General features: G+C 39.6%; 1 protein-coding gene across 5 annotated transcripts in view; it reads right to left on the reverse strand.

The window, feature by feature from the left end:
- CTNNA2 (catenin alpha 2) overlaps positions 1-23710 on the reverse strand; it is a 1118632-nt gene that overhangs the window by 749482 nt on the left and 345440 nt on the right. For all 5 annotated transcript variants that reach the window (XM_040458373.1, XM_040458375.1, XM_040458374.1 and 2 more), the window contains exons 4-6: positions 22591-22757; positions 8331-8450; positions 4536-4802 (exon numbers count right to left, since the gene is read on the reverse strand). In XM_040458373.1, coding sequence (XP_040314307.1) covers positions 4536-4802; positions 8331-8450; positions 22591-22757 — 554 coding nt within the window. The remainder of the gene's footprint in view (positions 1-4535; positions 4803-8330; positions 8451-22590; positions 22758-23710) is intronic.

Below are 23710 nucleotides of genomic sequence, written 5' to 3' on the forward strand. Positions count from 1 at the left end.
GATTCTGTGTCTCCCTCTCTCTCTGCCCCTCGCCCGTTCATGCTCTGTCTCTCTCTGTCCCAAAAATAAATAAACGTTGAAAAAAAAAAAAGATTTATTTCCGAGTAGTCATTATATTTTTAAAATTCTTTTTAGTATTCCTTAGTAGTTTCACCCAATAAAATTAACTACCTCAAGCTGCCACATTTTAAACAGAGGCTGATTTTTCCATTGATTAGCAATCATTTTCTCTTTGCTATTTTATCATTAGAAACTCCCTTGACAGTTTCAAGTTGTTAAAATCCTGGGTTTTTTCTTCATTCCTTTGCTTCATAAATCACTACATCAACTCTTCATGTAGGCAGAAAAATAGTGCCAGAAAATAATAGGTCACCATGCATTGAGCCACAATTTTAACTACCTAGATTTAAAAAAAAAAAAAAAAAAAAAAAGAAAAATCAATCCTACAACTTAACAAATTAACGTAAAAATACTAATTTTTACCTTGTTTTTAGTCAGCTATCAAACTTTACCGTCACTTCTGCATCCTACCGCCCATAAAACTGGGTTTTGCATACTGATGACTAATACAAATCGTGCTTGAAATTGAACATTAAGGCATGCTAGCCATGCTCACAATGGACTTGTGTATTTCTCTAGTTCCTTTCACTTCAGGATCTCAAACATACTTTACTTTTTAAAATCTCCTTCACGTTGGCAAGTCAGTAAACCTAGCATCAGGAAGGGATATTGCCAGAAAACTAATTCACAGGAAGTTTGAGTGAGTTTCCCTCCCAATGTGGTATCAATTTGTTTAATATCTGAGAATAGCTTTTAGGATATAAGACAGATGTCTGAATTCAAAAATCAATTTCAAGTCAATATGTCCGCGGGGGAAAAAAAAAAAAAACAAAGTATTCATTATGCAACTAAAGAACAGAAATGGAGAATTCTGTCACCAAGAGAAGGAGAACATTAATTTTTAGTGATAATTTCAAATATCCTTAAGGACTGTCTAGATTTGCTGGTGTCAAATGGTGGAAAAAATCAACAAATCTACAAATGGCTAATTACCTTATATCTGGTCATATTCTGTAATACTTTATTAGCATTACTATTTTTGACAAAGTACTGAAATTGCACTTACTAAATTTTTAGGGAACCATACCCAATTGAATTACTATCTATAAATCACCAATTTAGACGGTTCTCCCTGATGATTTTTGTCAATCTCTGAGAAATGAAGTTTTAAAAATTTGTCAATCTCTGAGAAATAAAGTTTTAAACATTAGATAATGCTTTAGTTATTTATATAGCTTGTGAACCAATATACATTTATTAATAAAATATTACTTAATATACTTAGCTAATATATAATTGAGTAGTCTGGTATTCTATAAGCATAGAATAAACATAATACACTTATTTTAACTAATAAAATTTACTTAGTATAATAGTTAAAATACAGTGAATTACTTAGTTAATATGTCATGTTCTGTAAGAAACTTACATTTCTGTATTAACCTCCCAAAGCTGTATTTGCACAGCGTATCACTGTAGTTAAAAAAACAAAATACTACATGGCAATGAGAAAGAATGAAATATGGCCTTTTGTAGCAATGGGGATGCAACTGGAGAGTGTGATGCTAAGTGAAATAAGTCATACAGAGAAAGACAGATACCGTATGTTTTCACTCTTATGTTTTCCTGAGAAGTTAACAGAAGTTAACAGAAGTTAAGTTTCCTGAGAAACTTAACAAAAGACCATGGGGGAGGGGAAGAAAAAAAGAAAAAAAAAGAGGTTAGAGAGGGAGGAAGCCAAAACATAAGAGACTCTTAAAAACTGAGAACAAACTGAGGGTTGATAGGGGTGGGAGGAAGGAGAGGGTGGGTGATAGGTATTGAGGAGGGCATCTGTTGGGATGAGCACTGGGTGTTGTATGGAAACCAATTTGACAATAAATTTCATATTTAAAAATAAATAAACATTAAAAAATAAAATAAAAAAACAACACACACACACACCAACATTTCAAATGTTTGAGTATTTCGAACATACTTTGCTAATAGATTTTCCCCATACAGGCTTAAGTTTTATTTTATGAGTCCAAAGCCTTTTGTATTGTGAACCTCATTTTTAGTAAAAGCTCCTTTCAGTGAGAAGGTTCTGGATAAAAAGAAAATGGGAAGGTGGAGTCCTCACGCTTGGGCAGAAGGTGGCAGCAGCTGAAGGGTCTGACTGCCCTTCCAGGGAGTTCTCCGCATTCAGTGCTTCTACTCCTATTACTAGGTCCTGGCAGGGTTTACTGTTTACTTTTTGAAATTAACATAGGATTATAAAAATATAGTTTTGTCAAAATCTGACTAATCCACCTACTAATTTTAAAAACTATCATTTCATAAAATAATTCTGTATTGGAGATTGTTTGCAATTTTCTATTCCGTTTAACTTGACTAGGCATTTTTTGGTCTAATGCACACTTAAAATTAATGTAGCATTAGAATGTTTTAATATCGAGTACATCACCCGCTCATTTTCATCTCCTTAAAATGTGGGCTTATTCATTCTTAGTCCAGAAAAAAAACTTCATCATTACTCTGTCAAGTTGCAAAAGAACTCTTAGAATTCTTATTGGGATTGTCTGAACATTGTAAAAATTAAGAATCAATAGTTTTCCTACCCAGGCTTGTGATATCATTGTGATATTGTACCCAAAAGTAGAACTTGCCACTCAGTTTTTTTGTTTTGTTTGTTTCTAGTCCTCCACATCTGAATCAGGATTATTTCCAACATTTATAAGGAAATAAGGAATAAAATAAAGCCAACAAACTACTTTTCATTTCCATCAACAGGATCATTTTTTTTAAAAATAGGATCTGTTTTTCCATGACTCTGTTTTTGCACTTTGCAAATCTGTGGACATATGTTTATTTTAAAACTGATAACCTTACTGAACTCTATTAGCTCCAATGGAGTCGCCTCAAACTTTGTGAATTACATATTAACCCCCAATACCTGTGGTAAATACTTAAATAATATTTTTTTAATATTTATTTATTTTTGAAAGAGAGAGCGAGCATAAGCACGAGTGGGGAGGGGCAGAGAAAGGGAGACACAGAATCTGAAGCAGTCACCAGGCTCCAAGCTGTCAGCACAGAGTCCAAAGCCAGGCCCAAACCCAGAAACCATTAGATCATGACCTGAGCCGAAGCCGGACACTTAACCAACTGAGCCACCCAGGTCCCCCTAAATTTCCAAATATCTTTAAATAAATATAATCTGTCACTTGCATGAAATCAGTTGAATGTGATATGTGAGTTATTAACTTTCTCTCCCAACACTCAACCAACTGAGCCACCCAGGCAATCCTGTGGTAGTCACTTTAAATTTATTGTATTTAATCTTGACCCAAAAAAAAAAAAAAAAAAAAAGAAAAGAAAAAAAAACATAGGAAACAGTATATGGTCTAAGCTATCTCTATTATATTTTGACTAAATGAAAAACTAAAAGAGGAGACACCCCTGGGAAAACAGCTAGTTCAAGTATCCAATTATTCCTCCATTAGATCTTCCAGCTTTAGGTCTCTAGCAATCACTGCTTTGTTCCTGATTCTCTTCTCTAGCCAGTCACCTCCTGACAAAAATTCATGTCAACAGATCCAAAAGCAAGCTCATCATCTTTCTCCACAGCTGTTAAGTAACCTATTTTTCTCTTATGAATTTCTTTAATACTGTGTTTTATCACTTGAAAGGTATTTAATACATTCTACTTCTCCCATCTCCTTACAGGGAAATAGAATCCTTGAAAGCAGATACCAACTATTTTAAATCTTGGTAGTTCTCACAACACACTTAGACTCTCACACTGAACACAGAATGAACTCAGATGAATTCCAGCATCCCATAGGTGGGTCCATATCCTGATCCAGGAGAAGTGAGGGCTCTCATCCTGGGGTACTGATTACATGCATGCCTCCCATTCACTTTGACGCCATCTTCCTACTGCTTCGCTCATTGGGACACACCCCCGGAAACAGCAGGTGCAGAATGTGGGTCATTCATGGGTCCTGCAGAGGCATTACCCAGAGGGGTCTATTCAAGGAAGATGGTGACCCCATGTGGGATCAGTGGGCAACAACGTTTGCCAATGATTTAAAATGAAGACATTGAGGGTAGTTCTTCACCCAGGCACAACATAGAGGCAACCTATACCTACACTGCTTATGACATTTGTCCCCTTAAAAATAAAGATCATCATCCAAGTGATGAATGGTCCCTAAATAACCAGTGGGATAAAAAAAAGTTAATGATTTACAGGGCTTCTGCTTGCCTAACCTCAGGTCCTCTTCAACATTGTTGTTAGATCCTTTGAATACAAGAAAACTAGGCTCTGCCACTATGTTGGATTCCCATCAACAGAAATAGGATATAATTTACCTTTTATCCTAAGCCTCTACGAGGGGTAAATTCATGTATGCTACTGTGGCCCTTCATCCCCGAATCATTTTTTTCAATGCAAGTGTATACCCCTCTGTGTGCACCACTGGGACACTTACATCAAACTCATTCAGAGCTGCAGCCAGCTCACCGATGCCTGTGTGGCCTTTGGCTTCATCGGTGGGCGAGGTAGCTTGAGCAGCATTGGAGATGCCAGCAATGGCTTCCTGGACTTGTTTAAACACATAATCTCGGTTGGCTCTGGTGGCAGCAACATCTGGGTGGCGGAGAAATGCTTGGGAGGCTGTGTACAGCATTGTGGCATTCTTCTTTAGAGCCCCTCGGGCGGCTGCCATCTCATCCCGACAGTGAGGGTCCTTCAGCTCCTGTGTGTGCAAAACATGAGACCTGTCACATCCATGAAGTTTGCCATGGAAACCTTTGTTATTGAACTCTGAGTCAGACTCACAGAACTCCACTGAATTTTGTAAACCATCTACCTTGTCTTCTCTCTAGCTGCCATGACTTTGTGTATGGTGTTCTTTCTGCATGAAACACTGGAGTACCCCTCTTCTACCCTACCCTTTCACTCAACATGGCCCATCTTCCTGGAACCTATTCCATCCAGCTCTCTAGGCGAGGTCTCCTATCTGCTCCCACAATCCCCTATCCCCTCCTATCATCAATACTTATTATACTGTACTGGAGTTACATATTTAAGCATGTATTGTATCCATTGAGAGCAGGAAACCCGATCTTGTTTAGTGGCCCTTGACTTATTAGCAAATGTTTGGCCTATAAAAGGCACTCCAATATTTCTGGGGAAAATGTAAAAACCAAGATACAGACAAGTAGCCTGCATGGATAGGAGTTAGTTAAGCAGCAGAGGAAAACCCAGACTTCAGTCTTCTGATATTGCTTGCCCCTATATTCAATGACAATTACAAACATGGGAAATCAAACTCTTCTGATTTTTGCTTAGTGCATATCTGCCATTTCATTATCAGGTTCGGACTAGGGTTCATTTCATTTTATTTTTTTAAAGCTATCTTTAATGGAAGCTCAATCACTGAGTTTAGGGAATAAAAATAGATCAAAGGTTATATGCCTTCCTAGTTTTGGCTGTCAAAATAATACTACTGGGGAATCTCTTGATCTTCAGCTTTAAAGAGCATTGTTAAGAAAATGTTCACATCATTTACAGAAATGTTAAAGTCAGTGCTGCTCTCTGAGGCCATGTAGGATTGCCAGCTGAGAATCTCAGAGAAATTTTTCCAGTTTCAAAACATCATTGAAGGTTATTTGAATCACTGGGGTTCAGTTTCTATTTGTTTATTCAGTGTGTGTTATATGAATGACCTGGCAACAATTGTATCTTTTCTTTTGTGTGTCAAAACGACTCTGAGACAAGCACAATTTATTGGTTATCTAGGATTGTCAAGGCAGATTGACAAGTAATAATTAACTGAACCATCTATCCTCTTTTGCTTATGCACTAATGAATTTAGCCCGCCAACATGATTTCTAGTTTGAGGGCATTTCTTTTTGATCCTAAATATGAACACCAATAGGTAACCAACATATGTGTGTACTTTCTATGCCAGATAATTATCTAGGCATTCAAAGTGAAAGGTTTCTCCCGACTAGCCATGAAGAGCCTTTTAACCTCCAGAACTCTGGTCCAGAAATTGCATATTATATTACCGGGTACGTATACTTAAAAAAGGAAGAGATGGAAGGGGGATTCTCCCCATAAAAACATTTGAGGACACATTCCTTAATTACATTAAAAAACCCTGCAAACAATCTAAATGTTAAATTATGAAGAATTGGTTAAGTAAATGACTGAAGCATTTATTTATTTGATAGACTCTGGATACTATAGTTTTCAATAAATGACATGAATAATATTTACAAGATAAATGAAAAGGAAGAACATAATATGCATACTTGTATGCAAAGTATGATTATAAATATGTTAAAATATGAAGATAAATAACTAAAATGCAATATACCAAAATTGTACCACTTTTTTCTTGGGTGGTAGGGTGTTCTATGGTTTTTTCCTTCTTCCAATTCTACCTGTTTTCTAAATTTTCTTAAAAGAGACTGAACTAGCAGTTAATTAAAAATAAGGTATTGATGAAATAAATGATACTTATGGGTATTCTCATATAAATCTCATACATGTCCATGAATTTTAATACACATTTATATACACACCAGTACCTGATGTTTCCATCTCCAACCCTCAACTCTCTTCTATTTGACATTTTTACATGGAGAGTTCACAGGCATCTCACAATCCATGTATCTAAATATGAAATATTAATTTCTGTACCCAACTGACCCAGTCTTTCCCATCTCTGTAAATTTACCAACATTCAGTCATGTGCTGAAACCAGAACCTTAGAACTGAACTGGTTGCTGTCACTTCCTAACATGTCCAATTTAGCATCAGGTCCTCAGAGTTCTATTTTCAAAATAAACTCGGATTCTTTGCAGTTTCCTCCATTTCCACCACTACAAACGAATCAAGACCACCATCTCTCACCTAGACTACTTCAGCCCCCCCCAAATATAGCTGGTCTCTCCTCTTCCATTCCCTTCTGCACAACATATCTAGAATGCTAAAATACGTATTTGAGACATTGATATCAAACTTTGAAATATTCAAATACTACCCACCCACTTACAATAAAATCCAAGACTTCTGCAAACTCCCAATGTCCTGGCCCCTACCTTTCTTCCCAACTGCCCGCGTGGTTCACTAAGATCAAGATCCAATGGCTTTTTTCTCAGTTGTTTAAATTAGCTAAGTAGCTTTCTTGGTTCTCACATTTGTGTTTCAGAGTAACTTCACTCCTACCCATCTTACATTTTGGACTATCACACAAGAGCTCATTTGAGTTTTGCTGATTACAAAATACTTAAATCATCAAGTAATCTCAAATCACATGCGTGTGTCTCTCAAAGAATACTGTAAGCATGTTAGGGGCAGAAACTAGATCTTGGTCCAGTTTGTAATACCAACGTTCCTTCAACCTGGCACAGAAGAACACTCGACAAATGTTTGTTGAATAAAACTTTCTTGTTGGTCACAGACCATCTTAAATCACTAGGAATTGCCCTATGTGTTGAAGAATTCTAGGAACAGTCAAGAGGACGGGTAAAGGATTTTTAACTGACCCTTTCACATTTGGAGATGTGTTTCCTAGGGGAAAAAATTAAAAACAAATTCCTTGAGGATAAAATCCTAATGGTACTTGACAAACAACTAGAATAGACTAAATTGAGTGCTAGCTCTAGATAAAAGAAAGACAGAAGACACTATGTCAGTCACCTTCATCAGAGTAACTCGCACTTAACCTGTGTTATCCCACACCCCCACACATTTATTTTCTTCTCTGCCTTTCCTTGATTTTCTTTGCATAGTCTTCTTGTCTTTCATAAAGGGGTCACTCAACATGCTGCACATTTGGGCTATGCATATGCATGATGGGGTCTACAGGGCTAGGAAACAAAAAGTGAGGGCAAAGGGTGGTGCTCAGACAGCATCCACTGCACTACATGAAACCATTCTCCCCGCCTTTTTTTTTTCTCTCTTTTTTTTTTTTTTTTTTTTTGATTGGGGAGCTTTTCTTACAGTGGGAAAAAGGTTACAGTGGTTCCCACCAGTCACCCAGGAGGCCTGTGACCTACCCTAGGTAGGCAGGGGGCAGAGAGAACCCCAGGGCCCACAATGCTATGAAAACTGGCCCATGTAATAAGCAACCTTTGTTGATCACAGGTTCTGAGGACATTTGTTAATTTGGTAACCAGCAGATAAGGCTGATTTGTTGTTTAAGCCTACCAAGATAGGAGGTTACTTAAACACACATTTTCTCCCCCAGCATTTCCTGAATTGTCCCCACCTGTTGTCTTCTTGCTGCTACATAGTTGAGTTTCACCATTTCTTTGCCAAATTCTTTAAAGCGATTTGCAAGGTCTTGTTCATTTGTAGCATTTTTGACAGCTTCCAAGGCCTCTTCCACCTGAGGTAATAAGGAACATTTATCAATGGATAGAATTTAAATATTAAACATGTTAGAAATGGTCATTTGTTAAAAAAAAAATATGCCTAGGGATTCACATTTAAATAAAATAGAAGTACCACTAGTAAGTACTTATAATCAGAATATTTCTTCACGACACACAGGATATTTTGTACCCAAAAAGATAATGCCTGAACTCTTGAAGCATTAGAACTATGTCAATTGTCGTTTATTGGGTTAAGATTCTGATGAGGAATACAGACTAATAATTTCACATAGACACACGCAAGAAAATCGATCGAAGAAAAAAACATGGAATTTGAAAACAAGTTCTAGAAATCTTCAGGAGGAAGTGCTTCACCAATGAAAACTGAAGGAATTCCCTGAAGTGTGAGTGCGCTTGAATCTGCAACCACAGTTCTTGGCAACACTTCTGCAGCCAGAGCTGAACGGCCTGTAACTGTGAACTGAGTTCACACCCTGCCATCTACTGGAAAGAGGAGCTGTACACCCAGTGGAGAAGCAAGTGAATCTGAAGCTTCGTTGCCACTGAAGGTGGTGTCAGCTGGGGTAGAATGCAGGTGAGCAGAATGAGAGCAGGCATGCCTCCCTAATGATGTGCCCTGCTTCCAATTCTTGCCAACTGGATCATGCAACTTTTGCAGAGAGGTCTTAGACTTGAATTAGGAATTTCACTAAGAACTCCTTTACAGATGATTTGAGGATTTGGTGGGTGCCTGGGTGGCTCCGAGTTCGGCTCAGGTCATGATCTCACTGTTAGTGGGTTCAAGCCCTGTGTCGGCTCTATGCTGAGAGCTCAGAGCCTGGAGCCTGCTCCAGATTCTGTGTCTCCCTCTCTGCCCCTCCTCCAGTCACATTAGGTCTCTCTCAAAAATAAAATAAAAAACATAAAAAAAAAATAAATGACGTGAGGATTTGGGTGGTACTAAAGTCATTCTCCAGAATGACTTTAATGTTTTTATTTATTTTTGAGAGAGCACACACATGCGGGAGAGAGGGAGACAGAGGATCTGAAGCAGGCTCTGCACTGACAACAAGAGAGCCTGATGTGGGGCTCAAACTCATGAACCAGGAGATCATGACCCAGCAGAAGCTGGCACTTCACCAACTGAGCCACCCAGGTGCCCCCTCCAGAATGACTTTACTACAGTGTAAAGATTTCCACAACTGGTAACATTAAACACCTGTGGTCTCAATTTAAATTAAAACTAAAATTGAGATATGAAGTAATCTATGACATCATCAGTCAACTTGCTATTTTGTCAGTGGAAATAACCAAGAACAAAATTCTGAGTAAGGCACAAAACAGGTATGTGTTTGCTCAATCAAAAGTTCTTCTATACAAAAAGGGACCCTAGTAGACAGACCTCTGCTAATGCTGTCTTCTAATAGAAGCAACAGAAAAAGAGCAGGCAGCTCAGTCATGTGAAGTGAAGAAAATGCAGGGCCTACTGAAGAATTCTGATTAGCTCTTTGTATTTGAAGCAAGCCAAAGGGAACATACAGGGAGTTCATCGTTTGACAATGTGGAAATACAAAGGACCACTAATACAGCTAGAAAAAGCCAGAGATTAACACAGTTCTGAGCTACGGAGATCTACCTTTGTTTAAGCTTGACACAATCACAAAGATACCTAATTCAATATCCTTATCAAGTTTCACTGAGTGGAGGAAGAGAATCGTGTATATAAACCAGTGATAATGGAGATCATCAACCTTTTTCTCTGTAGACATGCCATTCAATTTACTAAATAGGCTAACCCATTTTTATTAAGAGTTGTAGCAAGCCAGGGAAGTTATTTAGAACGCTGGTAATCTAGACTCCACATAAAATTAAGTTTCCATTCATATCTCCTATGGAAATTCTGAATCTTTTCTTAACTGTAAAAAAATATAAAATACTTTCACTTCTCAATGTTAGTCTTGTTCAATTCCTATCCAGGCTCTAATAATACTCAAGGAAAAACAGTAACAATCATTGAAAAAAAGGACTGTTGTGTGTCAAGATACTTTTTTAGGGACTCAAATCAAGTTACATTTTATGGTATGGAATAGGCCAGATAAAGCATTTTCATAGTTTAATTAGAATCTTATACTTCAAACCTTTAAAACAACAAATCAGTGATGTCTCACTTTCTAATAGATTTGTAATTATCTTAACACGGCTATCAACACCATCATGGAGAGGACAGTTCTTGGCAGTTAATTTGTTCCTGCTGCTTATTTGAGCTGTAAATCTTTCCGGAGGACATAAAAACTGGTTCCAGCGAAGAGCAAAATAATTATCTCAGAAGGAGCTAAATCTTGGATTTGTTTTCTAATACATATATAAAACAGGCTTCTCACTGAATATTAATCAGACCAATTGGGAGTATCTGTTTTGTTGCTTTATACCTTACATTTTCTTATTGGTTGTATCTGAAGAATCCAGATGCTGGTTTGAATTTATGTTTCTAATTTAGTGAAGTTCTTTTAAAAAGAAACACCAATGATGGGGTCTCTGTAAAGGTAGACTTAGCCATACTTAAGAGTTTTAATCTACAAGGATCTCCAAAGGTCAAGTAATGCAAAGTTCTCATGTAGAAACATGGGTTCAGAATCAGTCCAAGGTCTGGAAGAAATGGGACCATAGCAGAGAGTGGTGGGAGCAGACAAACGGTGGGGGGGGGGGGGGAAGACGCAGCAAGCACAATAAGGATAGGGGGGGGAAAAAAAGGGCAGTGACCAGACACTTCTTCTGAGAAATCAAAATTAATAGAATAACCAAATTGGTCCTGTTTTTGTTTTTGTTTTTGTTTTAAACAGAGCCAATGATATTTTCTTTCTGGGTGTCTGGATTAAAGGAAATTACAGGGATATAAGCCAAACACTTTAAAAGGCAGTTCTTATACAGAATACTCAGGACACTTTCTCCAAAAACTTTTTCAGAGCACTTAGATGGCACAATTGGTTAAGCATCCAACTCTTGATATAAGCTCAGGTCATGATCTCACCGTTCATGAGTTCAAGCCCTGCTGACAGCATTGAACCTGATTGGGATTCTGGCTCTCTGCTCCTACCCAATGCTCTCTCTCAAAATAAATAAACAAACAACTTAAAAAAAAAAAAAAGGAAAACCTCCCTAGGCCCCACATTGTTAGATATGAGTCAATATATGTGAGGAAGGCTGTGGGTCAGACCGTTCTGTGTTTGAACCCCAGCTCTGTCACTTATTTGCATTATGATCCAGACAAGCCACTTAACCTTTCAGACCCTCAATGTCATTTAATAAAATGAAGGTAATAATGTTTACATATTACACAAAGTTATTGTGAGAATTATAGAAGAAATGAAGGTTTTTGTAAATGAAAAATGAAAAAATGAAGATGGCTAACTAAGCTCAATTAGAAAATGAATATAAGTGGGCTAAATACTGTAATTATGATAAAAACTCTCAGATGGAACTTTTGAGAGACCGACAGAGAATCGCAAGCAGGCTCCACACTGTTACCGCAGAACCCAATGTGGAGTTTGAACTCACAAATCTTGAGATCATGCCCTGAGCCGAAATCAATAGTTAGATGTTTAACCAACTGAACCACCAAGATGCCCCAACAGATGGAACGTTTAAAAACAGACCCCACAAGAGGCTATCAACAAGAGATATTTTAAACAGTAAGATAAAAAAGATGAAGATAAAACCTCTCATGCTAATGAATTTTAATTGTATCTGCAATAAATTCTAAATATATAAAATGCCAATACGAATACAAAAAGAAACAGAGAACTTGAATAGATCAAAGTATATGACAGAAATGGGACAAAGACTTCTCTACTCTTTTCTCAAACTAGGTATTCTGTATATGTAGGAAAGAAAAGAAAGAAATGCAAAATAGCAAACACTTAGAATAACTGGAAAGAATTAGTAGCTCCTTAAACAGAGACACTGACCTGCCACTCAGCGTCTAGCTAAGTATTGGAGTATCTGTTAAGGAAAGTATCTAATGAAGAGGTTTTCCCAAATAATTTCCAAGAGGCAAGGTGCTTGGAACATCTGCAGACCAGGCACTCGGGAGAGTGGAAGCCTCACAGTGAAGGCCTGCCAGCTCTGCAGAGCAGAGCTCCTGGAGAGGTGTTATAAGGGGGAAGCTTGAGAGACGCGCCTGTCCGGAACTGGGAAGTCTTTTCCAATGAGCTGATAAAGGAAGCCTTTAGAGGCAGCAGCTGTAGCTTCCCTTCTTAAGAATGCCCTCGGAGTCCTGGATATCACAATCAACTGTTCTCCTCCCAGAGCAGGCCCGGCTGTGAACACCAAAGTGAGAACTCTTTGCTCAACCAGGTACACCTGTCCTTAAATTGGCAGCTTGGGCAGGGTGCAGCTGAAAAGACTCAAAGATCTAGAAAAGATATTAAAATTTTCTCCCTTGTTAGTGGATTTAGGTATTATTTTCAGAGCTTGTCACTTAAAACTCTTAAAATCTTGGTCTTTTCACAGAGATTGTTCAAAATAGCCCCTACCCCCATTCCTAAAGCAGGCCTGCCTTCCACAGACTACAGCTTTGTCAAATTGTTGGCAACTAGCTCTTTAAATCAGTCTCCCATTTTCCTAATTGGAACTTCATGTATTTACTTCATTATACGAAAAGTAGTCTGTGAATCCATGTAGTCATTCAATACTTATTAAGCAGCTCCTAGGAGTAAGGCAGATATATAGAGATGGGGGTACTGAACTGAGGAGTCGATCCTTCGCCCCCCTGGACTGTGTCACCTGGCTCTCCCATCAAAATTTACCATCCATACCGGGGCCACAAATCAGGGCGTAAGGATCCTCAATCCTGTTGGGACAGACTAACCTCATTTCAGGATCCTCTTGTGGATATGGGGTTGATTGGATTTTAAGTGACCTGAACTAAACTATTTAATAAGTCTTATATAATTCTCTAATTAGGATCTAGTTTTACAGCTAAATTAAAAATATTGTCTTGGGGGTACCTGGGTGGCCCAGTCGGTTAAGCATCTATTCTGGGTTTCAGCTCAAGTCATGATCTCACTGTTCATGGGATAGAGCCCTGACAGCACAGAGCCTGCTTGGAACTCTCTGCCTCTCTCTCACTCTCTCTCTCTCTTTCTCTCAAAATAAATAAATAAACATTCAAAAATATATATTATCTTGGAAACAGTAGTTGGCTAAGTAAATAAATGAGTAGATGTAAGATTCCACCTTCTATTACTTTACTTGTTTAATCATGTACTCTGGTGTGACTGCTGATACCGCAGCACCATCATATTTTATGTCTCTGCCTCCTAACTCTGGCTTTTTAAAAAAAATTTTAATGTTTATTTATTTTTGAGAGACAGAGACAGAGTGCAAGTAAGGGAGGGACAGACAGAGAGGGAGACATAGAATTCAAAGCAAACTCCAGGCTCCCAGCTGTCTGCACAGAGCCCTACGCGGGGCTTGAACCCACGAACCATGAGATCATGACCTAAGCCAAAGTCAGACACTTAACCAACTGAGCCACCCAGGCGCTCCCTAAAGCTGGCCTTCTTGATTAAATATTTTTTTTCCTTCATAAGCTGCTCCTCCTGATTAAGTTTTGTCTTCTTGTTAACAAGTGAAGAAAATGATTTCATCAGAAAGCAAGAATGCTTAAATGCTATTGTCATGTATTCTTAATGTGTCATGTTTTATAAAGCACAATAATACAGCTTATATTTCCAAAGTTATTTTCAGCTGGTGCAAGAAAAATGACACTAGCCAGTGCCACTGAGTACTTATGGGATGTACCAGACACTCTTCTAAATGGCTTATATATGCCTAATTTCGTCCCAGAAAACAGCTCTTTTCAGTTGATAGTTTTCCTATTTTTTACTTTATGCAGGAAATACTGAGGTCAGGATGGTTCCCGAGAGGTCTCACAGCACGTGAGTTGGGAGCCTGGATTTGAACCAAGGTAGTCTGCTCCAGAGTTCGTGCTTTTAACTCTCCAGCTCTATTGTCTCAGTTTCCCAGAAAGGATAGGTTTACGAAGTTGGTGGAGTTTGGGTTTGGGTTGTACTGATCAGTTGATGATGAACACTCATTAAGAGCCTTGCCCCATCTGATCAGTCTCCAGGATCTAGTCATTCCACCTCTTTAATATCTTTAAAACCTACCTCCTTTTCACAACATGCACTGCCACTGCCTTCACCTGCCTTTCAGTCACTGGCCTGGATAGTTTCAATGATCTCTTCATCTGTCTCCTTGCTCGGATGCACCCCTTTTCTAATTCTTTCTCCACATTGCTACCAAAACTATTGATACAAATCACAAATCTGATTCTGAGGCTTAGAAGTACTCAGTGGCTCCCCATAACCCACACAGAGTGCAAATGAATCATCATGTTATCTGAGGCACTAAACAACTTGTATTGCCCCATCCAACTTTGTTAGTGCCTCTCCCCACCTTGTCCTGTATGCTCCAGCAAGACAGAATCAATTATATTATTGAGAACACCCCAAGTCCCTTCTCTTGCTCTCATGCCTTTGTTCCTTCCCTTGGTGTGTGAAGCTCTCTGTAGCTGAAGTCTGTTGTCTGACCTGAATCTATCTCCTTTCTTATGGCACAAGCACCCCATGAGCGCACTAAGGGCAGATTTCCAGCAAGTTCCATTAGCTTGTGTGGCACCTTGGTGACCTCTCTGTCACCCAGTGAGGTAGGAATATCTGGATCTTGGCCCTGGCTCAGAGTGGCTGGGAGGGTCTCCCTGAAGTGCTCCATCCCAGTCTTTGGGGTAGCAGCTGCTCCTTATATCTGCTATTCCTATGTTCCTTAGAGCTCTCTTCCTGCTACCCAAACCCTTATAACTCTAGTCTGCTATTGGAGTTAACAGTTCTTCATATTAAGCTTCCCCCTGCTGAACTTACTGTGAAGCTTTAATCTCATCACTGAACAGAATGATATATCCCCAAGCTCTTCTGATGGGACCAACCTCTTCCCAGTCACCCTCAACCTTTAGGCTACAGTTTAGCTTGGGCTTCTGACTCCCACATACTCAATCTGGTCCAAGAAATTGGTTCCAGGAAAAGCAAATCACATTCAATTTAATAAGACCCAATCCTGAGACCTCCTTCTCCCAGCCACATCACCCTTTCTCATATTAACCCCAAATGACCAACACTATAATTTGGTTGAACTGATCCCATCTGTGACTTGGGGGATGGTGAGGGAAAGGAGTAAGCACTGACCAAATTAAAAAAAAAATCAACACATCCCATTCCCCCTCTAAATAATTTTTAGAGATAATCACCTAATTCATAAGCCAATAGAATTAACAAGACCATGAAACTTTTATTTGTGCTAAAAATAAACAGGAGGAGAATTCACTCTTTCCTGCTATCTTTAGTCTAGAAGCATGTATTTTGAGAATAGTTAGCAGCTATCTTGAGACTACGACAAAAGGGCCTACAGAGAAGAGTGCTCTTAGTGAAGGAAAGGAGATAAGAGCCTGGTTCTTATCACATTTTTGTGCCTTGGTCAAGCCTTGCCTGAAGCTAATTACCTCTGGACTTCTTACTTTGGTGAGCCAATATACTCCTTTTTTAATATACCAAGTTGAAAATGAACTTTTGGGGGGGCGCCTAGGTGGCGCAGTCGGTTAAGCGTCCGACTTCAGCCAGGTCACGATCTCGTGGTCTGTGAGTTCGAGCCCCGTGTCGGGCTCTGGGCTGATGGCTCAGAGCCTGGAGCCTGTTTCCAGTTCTGTGTCTCCCTCTCTCTCTGCCCCTCCCCCGTTCATGCTCTGTCTCTCTCTGTCCCAAAAATAAATAAAAACGTTGGAAAAAAAAATTTAAAAAAAGAAAATGAACTTTTGGGACCTCATCAAAATAAAAAGCTTCTGCACAGCAAAGGAAACAATTAGCACAGCTAAAAGGCAGCCGATGAAATGGGAGAAGATATTTGCAAATGACATATCAGATAAAGGGTTAGTATCCAAAATCTATAAAGAACTTATCAAACTCAACACACACACACACACACACACACACACACACACACACACACACACACAATAATCCAGTGAAGAAATGGGAAGAAACCATGAATAGACACTTCTCTGAAGAAGATATCCAGATGGCACACACATGAAAAAATGCTCAACATCACTCATCAGGGAAATACAAATCAAAACCACAATGAGATACCACCTCACACCTGTCGATGTAGAATGGCTAACACTAACAACTCAGGCAACAACAGATGTTGGCGAGGATGTGGAGAAAGAGGATCTCTTTTGCACTGCTGGTGGGAATGCAAACTGGTGCAGCCACTCTGGAAAACAGTATGGAGGTTCCTCAAAAAATTAAAAGTAGAACTACCCTATGACCCAGCAATTACACTATTAGGTGTTTATCCAAGGGATACAGGTGTGCTGTTTCGAAGGGGCACATGCACCCCCATGTTTATAGCAGCACTATCAACAATAGACAAAGTATGGAAAAAGCCCAAATGTCCATTGATGGATGAATGGATAAAGAACAGGTGGTACACATATACAATGGAGTATTATTCTCCAACAAAAAAGAATGAAATCTTGCCATTTGCAACTATGTGGATGGAACTAGAGTGTATTATGCTAAGTGAAATTAGAGAAAGATAAATCTCATATGACTGAAGTCATATGAAGAATTGAAGATACAAAACAGATAAACTTAAGGGAAGGGAAGCAAAAATAATATAAAAACAGGGAGGGGGACAAAACATAAGAGACTCAAATATAGAGAACAAACAGAGGGTTGTTGGAGGGGTTGTGGGAAGGGGAATGGGCTAAATGGGTAAGGGGCTTAAAGAATCTACTCCTGAAGTCATTGTTGTACTATAGGCTAACTTGGATGTAAACTAAAAAAATAATTAATTAATTAAAAAATAGGGGCGCCTGGGTGGCGCAGTCGGTTAAGCGTCCGACTTCAGCCAGGTCACGATCTCGCGGTCCGTGAGTTCGAGCCCCGCGTCGGGCTCTGGGCTGATGGCTCGGAGCCTGGAGCCTGTTTCCGATTCTGTGTCTCCCTCTCTCTCTGCCTCTCCCCCGTTCATGCTCTGTCTCTCTCTGTCCAAAAAAATAAATGAACGTTGAAAAAAAAATTTTTTTTAAATAAATAAATAAAATAAAATAAAATAAAATACCAAGTTGAGTTGCATTTGTGTTACTTAAAGTGGAAAACATCCTAATTAGTATAACTTCATTATAGGTGAGATCACAGCCGTGTGCACATTTTCCTCATATGCAATGCTTTTTTTCTTAATGTCTTCCCTAGTAGCCTATAAAGTTTTGAAGGCAGGGGCTGAGACTTATTCACCTTTGAAGTTATCTGAGCACAGTGTCTTGTATACACTAGGCATCCAGTAAGTCCTTTTTGAAACGATAACTGAATACATAAATAAATTCCAAACAACCCAGCTGTGTGAAGTTAATGCCGCAATAGCTGTGACAGAAAAGATATGCTAAGAACCTGGGCAGTAATTTCCCTCTTTATAATCAGAAACAAGGCTATTTTATGTCAGTTGACTGCTGTTCTTCAAACACAAGAGCCACATTAGAGCTGTAGGACTACACAGCCAACTACTGAGAAATAATCCGTTACTGAGGACACACAACACTATTTGATGCTTATGTCCCAAAAAGCAGAGGTAATATTAAAGTCACCCTGTCTCATCAATGTCCTGCAAACAGGAGGCAGCAGCATTAGAGCTAGCCCCTGGTTGCTACGAAGGCAATCTGACTTTCCTGAGAAATTGACTAAGGGGTTGTTGTTTTTCTGTTTTGCCATTCCACTTTCTAGAGAGGGATTCTGAGATAATCAAGAACATCATTATTCCAGGACTTAGCCTGAGGATAGAAAAAAGGGGGTTGTTTTCTCTGATACATACATGTCAAGATGAGTTTGTGTGTGTGATGTCATCGCCAACGCTAAGCACTGACAATACGATCTGATTACATTAATTCAGAGTCTAGGGAAAATAAATATCCCTCTTCATGATCACCAATTGCAATGCAGGATTCCTTGAGAAGTCTGAAGTGCCACATATGAACCTAACACACTGACAATGTCAGCTGATTGCAGGATACATCAGACGTCTGGCTAGGGAATCACTCACCAGCAACTTCAACAATGAAGGTGATTATAATTCAGTATTTTTTAATGATGTCTGATGTGCAAATGATTGCTTTAGCTTTTCTGAGGAACATCAGATTCGCAACCTGGGTGATAACCCAGCTTTGAATTGTATGTCACCTACTATTCCATCACTATCATCCTGATTTTAAAGCAAACACAGCAGCAAAAACCTTTTGTAATCATGAGAATTCTGAATATATGTTTAAAAAAAGCTCAACCTTAAAGCCCATACAAATACTTGCATAATAATACAAGTAGTTTAATATGGGCAACAGGGATATCTGTGTTATAGGAAAAGACAGGCTCTTTAGCAGTCATGTAAACATACGTTTCCAAACATAATTTTCAGGTAGCAGAATGCAAAATCGCACACCCTGCCAAATCACACAAACTCCACAGATATCCTAATTCTTGATTCATTTTTACAGAGTGAATTATATTTGCTCATTAGTACTCAATTTTCTGATAATTACTTATTGGGGTGCAGGGCAGAGAATGAAAATGGGTATTTTAGGAGAATAAACTGACTATACTTCATCTACTTAGTGAATTATTGATGGAGAAACATGAATATAAGGTTCTGATCAAGCAACTCCCTCTATGTTCCTGTAAGTCATTCAGAAATGAGAAAAAATCATTGTCTGGAAAGAACAGCAATAAAAATTTGGCATATGGCCTAAGAGATAAAAAGGAAGATATTATGCCTAATGCTTAAAGGTAAAAAGGTTACCATGGCAGGAACCTACAGACCCACCATAGGGTATTACTCTATCATCTCAACCAAAAGAAAATGGAGTCACTACTTTTTTAAAATTAATTTATTTTTTAAGTTTTTATTTACTTACTTTGAGAAAGAGAGAAAGCACAAGTGGAGGAGGGGCAGAGAGATTGAACCCAAAGCTGAGAGGTCACGACCTGAGCCGAAATCAAGAGTCAGATGCTCAGTTGGACTGAGCCACCCAGGGGCCCCTGGAGTAACTACTTTACGGCAAAGCACTTGTCACTCCTTTTTGTTACCTCGGTATTATCACCCGTGCGGTAAGGAAACTCATTTTTTATATGGAAAAAGCTTTGAGAAAGGTGTAGATGACCATTTCTAACCTGCTCCATTCAAACATATAAAGACGTTTTCTTCATCTGAGTTAAAAACAAATACATACATAGATGCTTGCAGACAACACTTGTTTGTGAATGAGAGAATGTGCTTCTACGAAAAAGAACAAAAAGCTAAAGTAGAAGTATACAACAGGTTCATGTGGGACGGATTGTTGACACATTGTGGGTTTTTGCAGGGAGGCAACAGCCGCCTGATTTGAAAGCCTGATTGACTTGAACCCGGAGCGTGAGACCCGCCACCGCCTGCATCTGGGAAGCCCTCGCCCTGCACTTCCTTCCTTGCTCCACAAGAGAGCAATGTTCCACCACGGCTACCCTCTACAGAGGCGGTGCTCTCCGGAGAACAAATGTGTTATTTAGTCTGCAATCACTTTTAATTTTACTACTGACAGTCTGACAGGACTACTTAATATTGCTGGGTTGACCTTTCCGTGGTTTTGTGCTAAACCCGTTTTTTTTCCCCCCGACTTCCCTTCATCTGCTGTGTTGGGAAGAGAATACAATTGACTCCACAAGACAACAGACTGTGGTGATATTATCAGTAGACAGCACTGGTCAAAACAAGTGGGTGGAGAGGCAGGATTACAGGCAGGAACCAGTGCTGTATGTCCCACCTCATCTTGGAGGACGGACACCCTCTGCATGTGGGCAGCTTGGGGAGAAGATTCAGCCTGTCATCACAGGAATGGCTGAACAGGGCCTTCCGAGGTGCAGAAAAAGAACATATGGGATGTCAAGTTAATTTCTTGAGGTTGGGTCCTATTCTCTCCCTGGGAAAGGGAGATTGTCTGTCTAGGGGAAGATCTTTCTTAAAATGTTGCATTTGAAGATTCAGCAGGCTGCAAGAGAAAGATGAAACTTTTCTCCCACACACTTGAGAACAAAGTTACTTGTTGCCTAAAATGTGCATAAAGCGCGAAGCTTACTTTGCACCAAACTTTGTGATAAATGCTTCCTAGGAATTTGACCCTTTTTAAACTCCCTACAACTCTGTGGGCTATACTACCACTAGCCCCATATTAGCAGATGCAGCGTCTGATACATAAGGAGGTTATACGGTAGATTACAACACAGTAGGCAAGTGGACAGCAAACCAAAATTAAAGTTAATCTTATTCCAGTAGCCAAATGGTGAATCATAATGTTGTACTGGCCGTTGATATCCTCTGAACTAGGTAAAGTCTCTCCTCATACTGCTCACCTCATCTAATCTGCAAGAGCCTTTCTTGGCTTTTACAGGCCCATTCTCAGAAAAATCTGAGAGGAAACTCCCAAGCAGGCTCAGCTTTGTGCCCTTGGGTCTTCAGACCTGTGCACCCTTATAGAAACCGAGAACAGCTGTATCTTTGCTTTGTGGTTAATGATCATGGAACTCATACTGGAGATGTTGGAATTTGAGACCTTTTATAATATCATAGAGTTGATACATAACTTGGAGTCTTGGCTCTTTTATTGGGGCCAGCTCAGGTAAGATGTGACTCAAGACTTTTTGACAGACAACCACTTGTTTTAGAAATTTCTTGATGAATCCCTCTACAGAACAAATCTGAGATAGAAAGTAAGGTGAGAGTGGGCTCTCATGATTCATTTCCTTATCTCACCTGCCCCTACTTTTCATTTCACTGACAGAGAAAATAAAAACCTCAAGGGCTGGATAATAGGGAAAATGATAAGCCAGGAATGGCCATAGGTAGGGGAACTAAACCAGCAATAGGTTGACTCCCCAAAAAATGAAAAGCCCATGGTTCACATCTTATCATCTAAGGACCCTGATGTCAGTCCAAGGTTGGTGCTAATTGTCCAGAAGTGAAATTAACTGAGGCGTGGAATAAAAACTCTCTAGACAGAAGCCATACTCCTAAGCAGTTGAATTATGTTATCTGAGTTCAGAGGACTGAACTACCCTGGTTGCAGACAGATACAAGTCAGCCTAGAGAAAGGCCTAGCTGTCAAGGACTGGAAAGGCTTGCCTTAACCCTGGTCTAGTAAAATTTGTGACTAGGGCAGGGCTCCACTTCCATTAGGAAACAAAAGAGTTGAAGAGAATGAAGGAAATGTGACAAGCAAGGCACTTATAATGAGAGTCTATGGGTTAGTGTGGCATGGAAATGCCCACCCAATCCAGGTATGTTAGATGCCAGACTTGGTGCAACAAGATTGACTTTAACCATGAGATGTGTATGTGAGGCTCTTTATTGCCAGACTATGGAAGTGCAAGGATGGAGCAGGTAACAAAATAGAATTCAACACACAATCCATATTAGGGTGGGCATCGGTGGTCATTTGGCCAGCTAACCAGAAGAACTGACCTACTCTGAATGACCACACAGACTGCACTATTCTGAATCGCAAGATAGGGCCAAGGCAGGTACACCGTGCCCAGCCTCTGGGCCTAAAAGAATATACTGTTTTGAATTCCAGGAAGTAAGAGGAGAGTCCAAACTCAAGTGAACCTTCCATAACTTTTCTTGTATATTATTAAATGTAATTTTAGTATTAGAAAGATTTGGGGGTAGGGACAATTGGGTGGCTAAGTCATTAAATGTCCAACTCTTGATTTCGGCTGAGGTCATGATCTCACGGTTCACAAGTTTGAGCCCTATGTCAGACTCTGCACTGTGTCAGCATGGAGTCTGCCTAGAAGTCTTTCTCCCTCTCTCTCTGCCCCTACCTCACATTCAAGTGTGCTCTCTCTCTCTCTCTCTCTCTCAAAATAAATACATTAAAAAATAGAAAAATTTGGAAGTATACCACTTGGGTAAGTGATCTGGTGAGTAGTGAAACATCTTTGGTACAGTTCTGAGCTCTAATATACATAGTCAGTATTACCACGCCCCTAAAGCAAGTTTCACTAAGTTCCACATACGTACAATTTTCAGGTGAGATAAAAGTCTCATGACATCCGCCATGTCCGCCAGGATGAGTAAGCGCGTCACAGCTGAGAGCAAAGCCCTCGCCGCCCTCACCATGGTGCCACGCTTCACTGATGAGCACGGGTCATCAGCAAACTCCGAAGAGGCGATGCGCATTGTCTCACCTGGAAGACAAAGATGGAGAGCTGTGTGGGTACACGGCAAGCTCAGAGGCTGGCAATCATAAAGATCCATGGATGGATGATTATTGTTCTTATCGCAAAACCACCATGAATAGGAGGTATTCCTGCCACTCTCCATCACAACCCACCTTGAAGTTCAATGCATCAGTGCACATTGGACAGAGGCTGTGGACAAAATAAGGTGTTCGTTTCACACAGAAGTGTGAAATTATGCTTTAAACATCAATAAGGAATATATTCAATTCAATGTGTCTAATAGTTGAGATGAATTTGCCCTGACCTTAATCAGTCTCACATTTCATTTCCCTTGGAGCCAATGGTATTTACTAGGCAGCTAGTTGAGCTCACTGACAGTTGAGGTGCAAAGTTAACTGCTCCACAGAGGAATGAAACTAAAACCTTGGCCTCATTAACACTGTACTCTTAATTGTGCTAATCAGAGAATAACAGACTACAGAGATACCCAAATATAGTCTTTTAATACCCTGCTAAGAAGCTATTCTCTAATTTAGAGAGCATTTATAAGAGAATTGAACCAATCCAACAAATGCTGATTAAGCCTGTACTATGTCAGATATTATTAAGCTCGGGAATTACAGAGGTGACTGAGGACACCCTGATCTCTAGGAGTTTCCCATCTAATAAGGAAACATGATGTAAATACATACTCATAATATCTGTGATTACATACCACCACAGGCTTATGATCAAGACCATAGGCAAAGAAGGGGAAGTGATTGATGTATTCAGCGTGAGGCAGGGAGAAGCTGTCAACATTGATGGGCTCTGAAGAACTAAGAGGTGCTCACCAGAAAGACAGTGGTGGGAACAGCACCCTCAGCAGCATAAATGCCCCCAGCAGCATAAATGTGAGGCTCTGAAACCTGGAGCAGAATGCTGAGTGTGAGGAACCACAGTCATGTGGGAGGCCCGGG

This window comes from Herpailurus yagouaroundi, unplaced genomic scaffold (assembly GCF_014898765.1).
Source record: "Herpailurus yagouaroundi ecotype Mexico unplaced genomic scaffold, PumYag 221, whole genome shotgun sequence".
Classification (NCBI taxonomy): domain Eukaryota; kingdom Metazoa; phylum Chordata; class Mammalia; order Carnivora; family Felidae; genus Herpailurus; species Herpailurus yagouaroundi.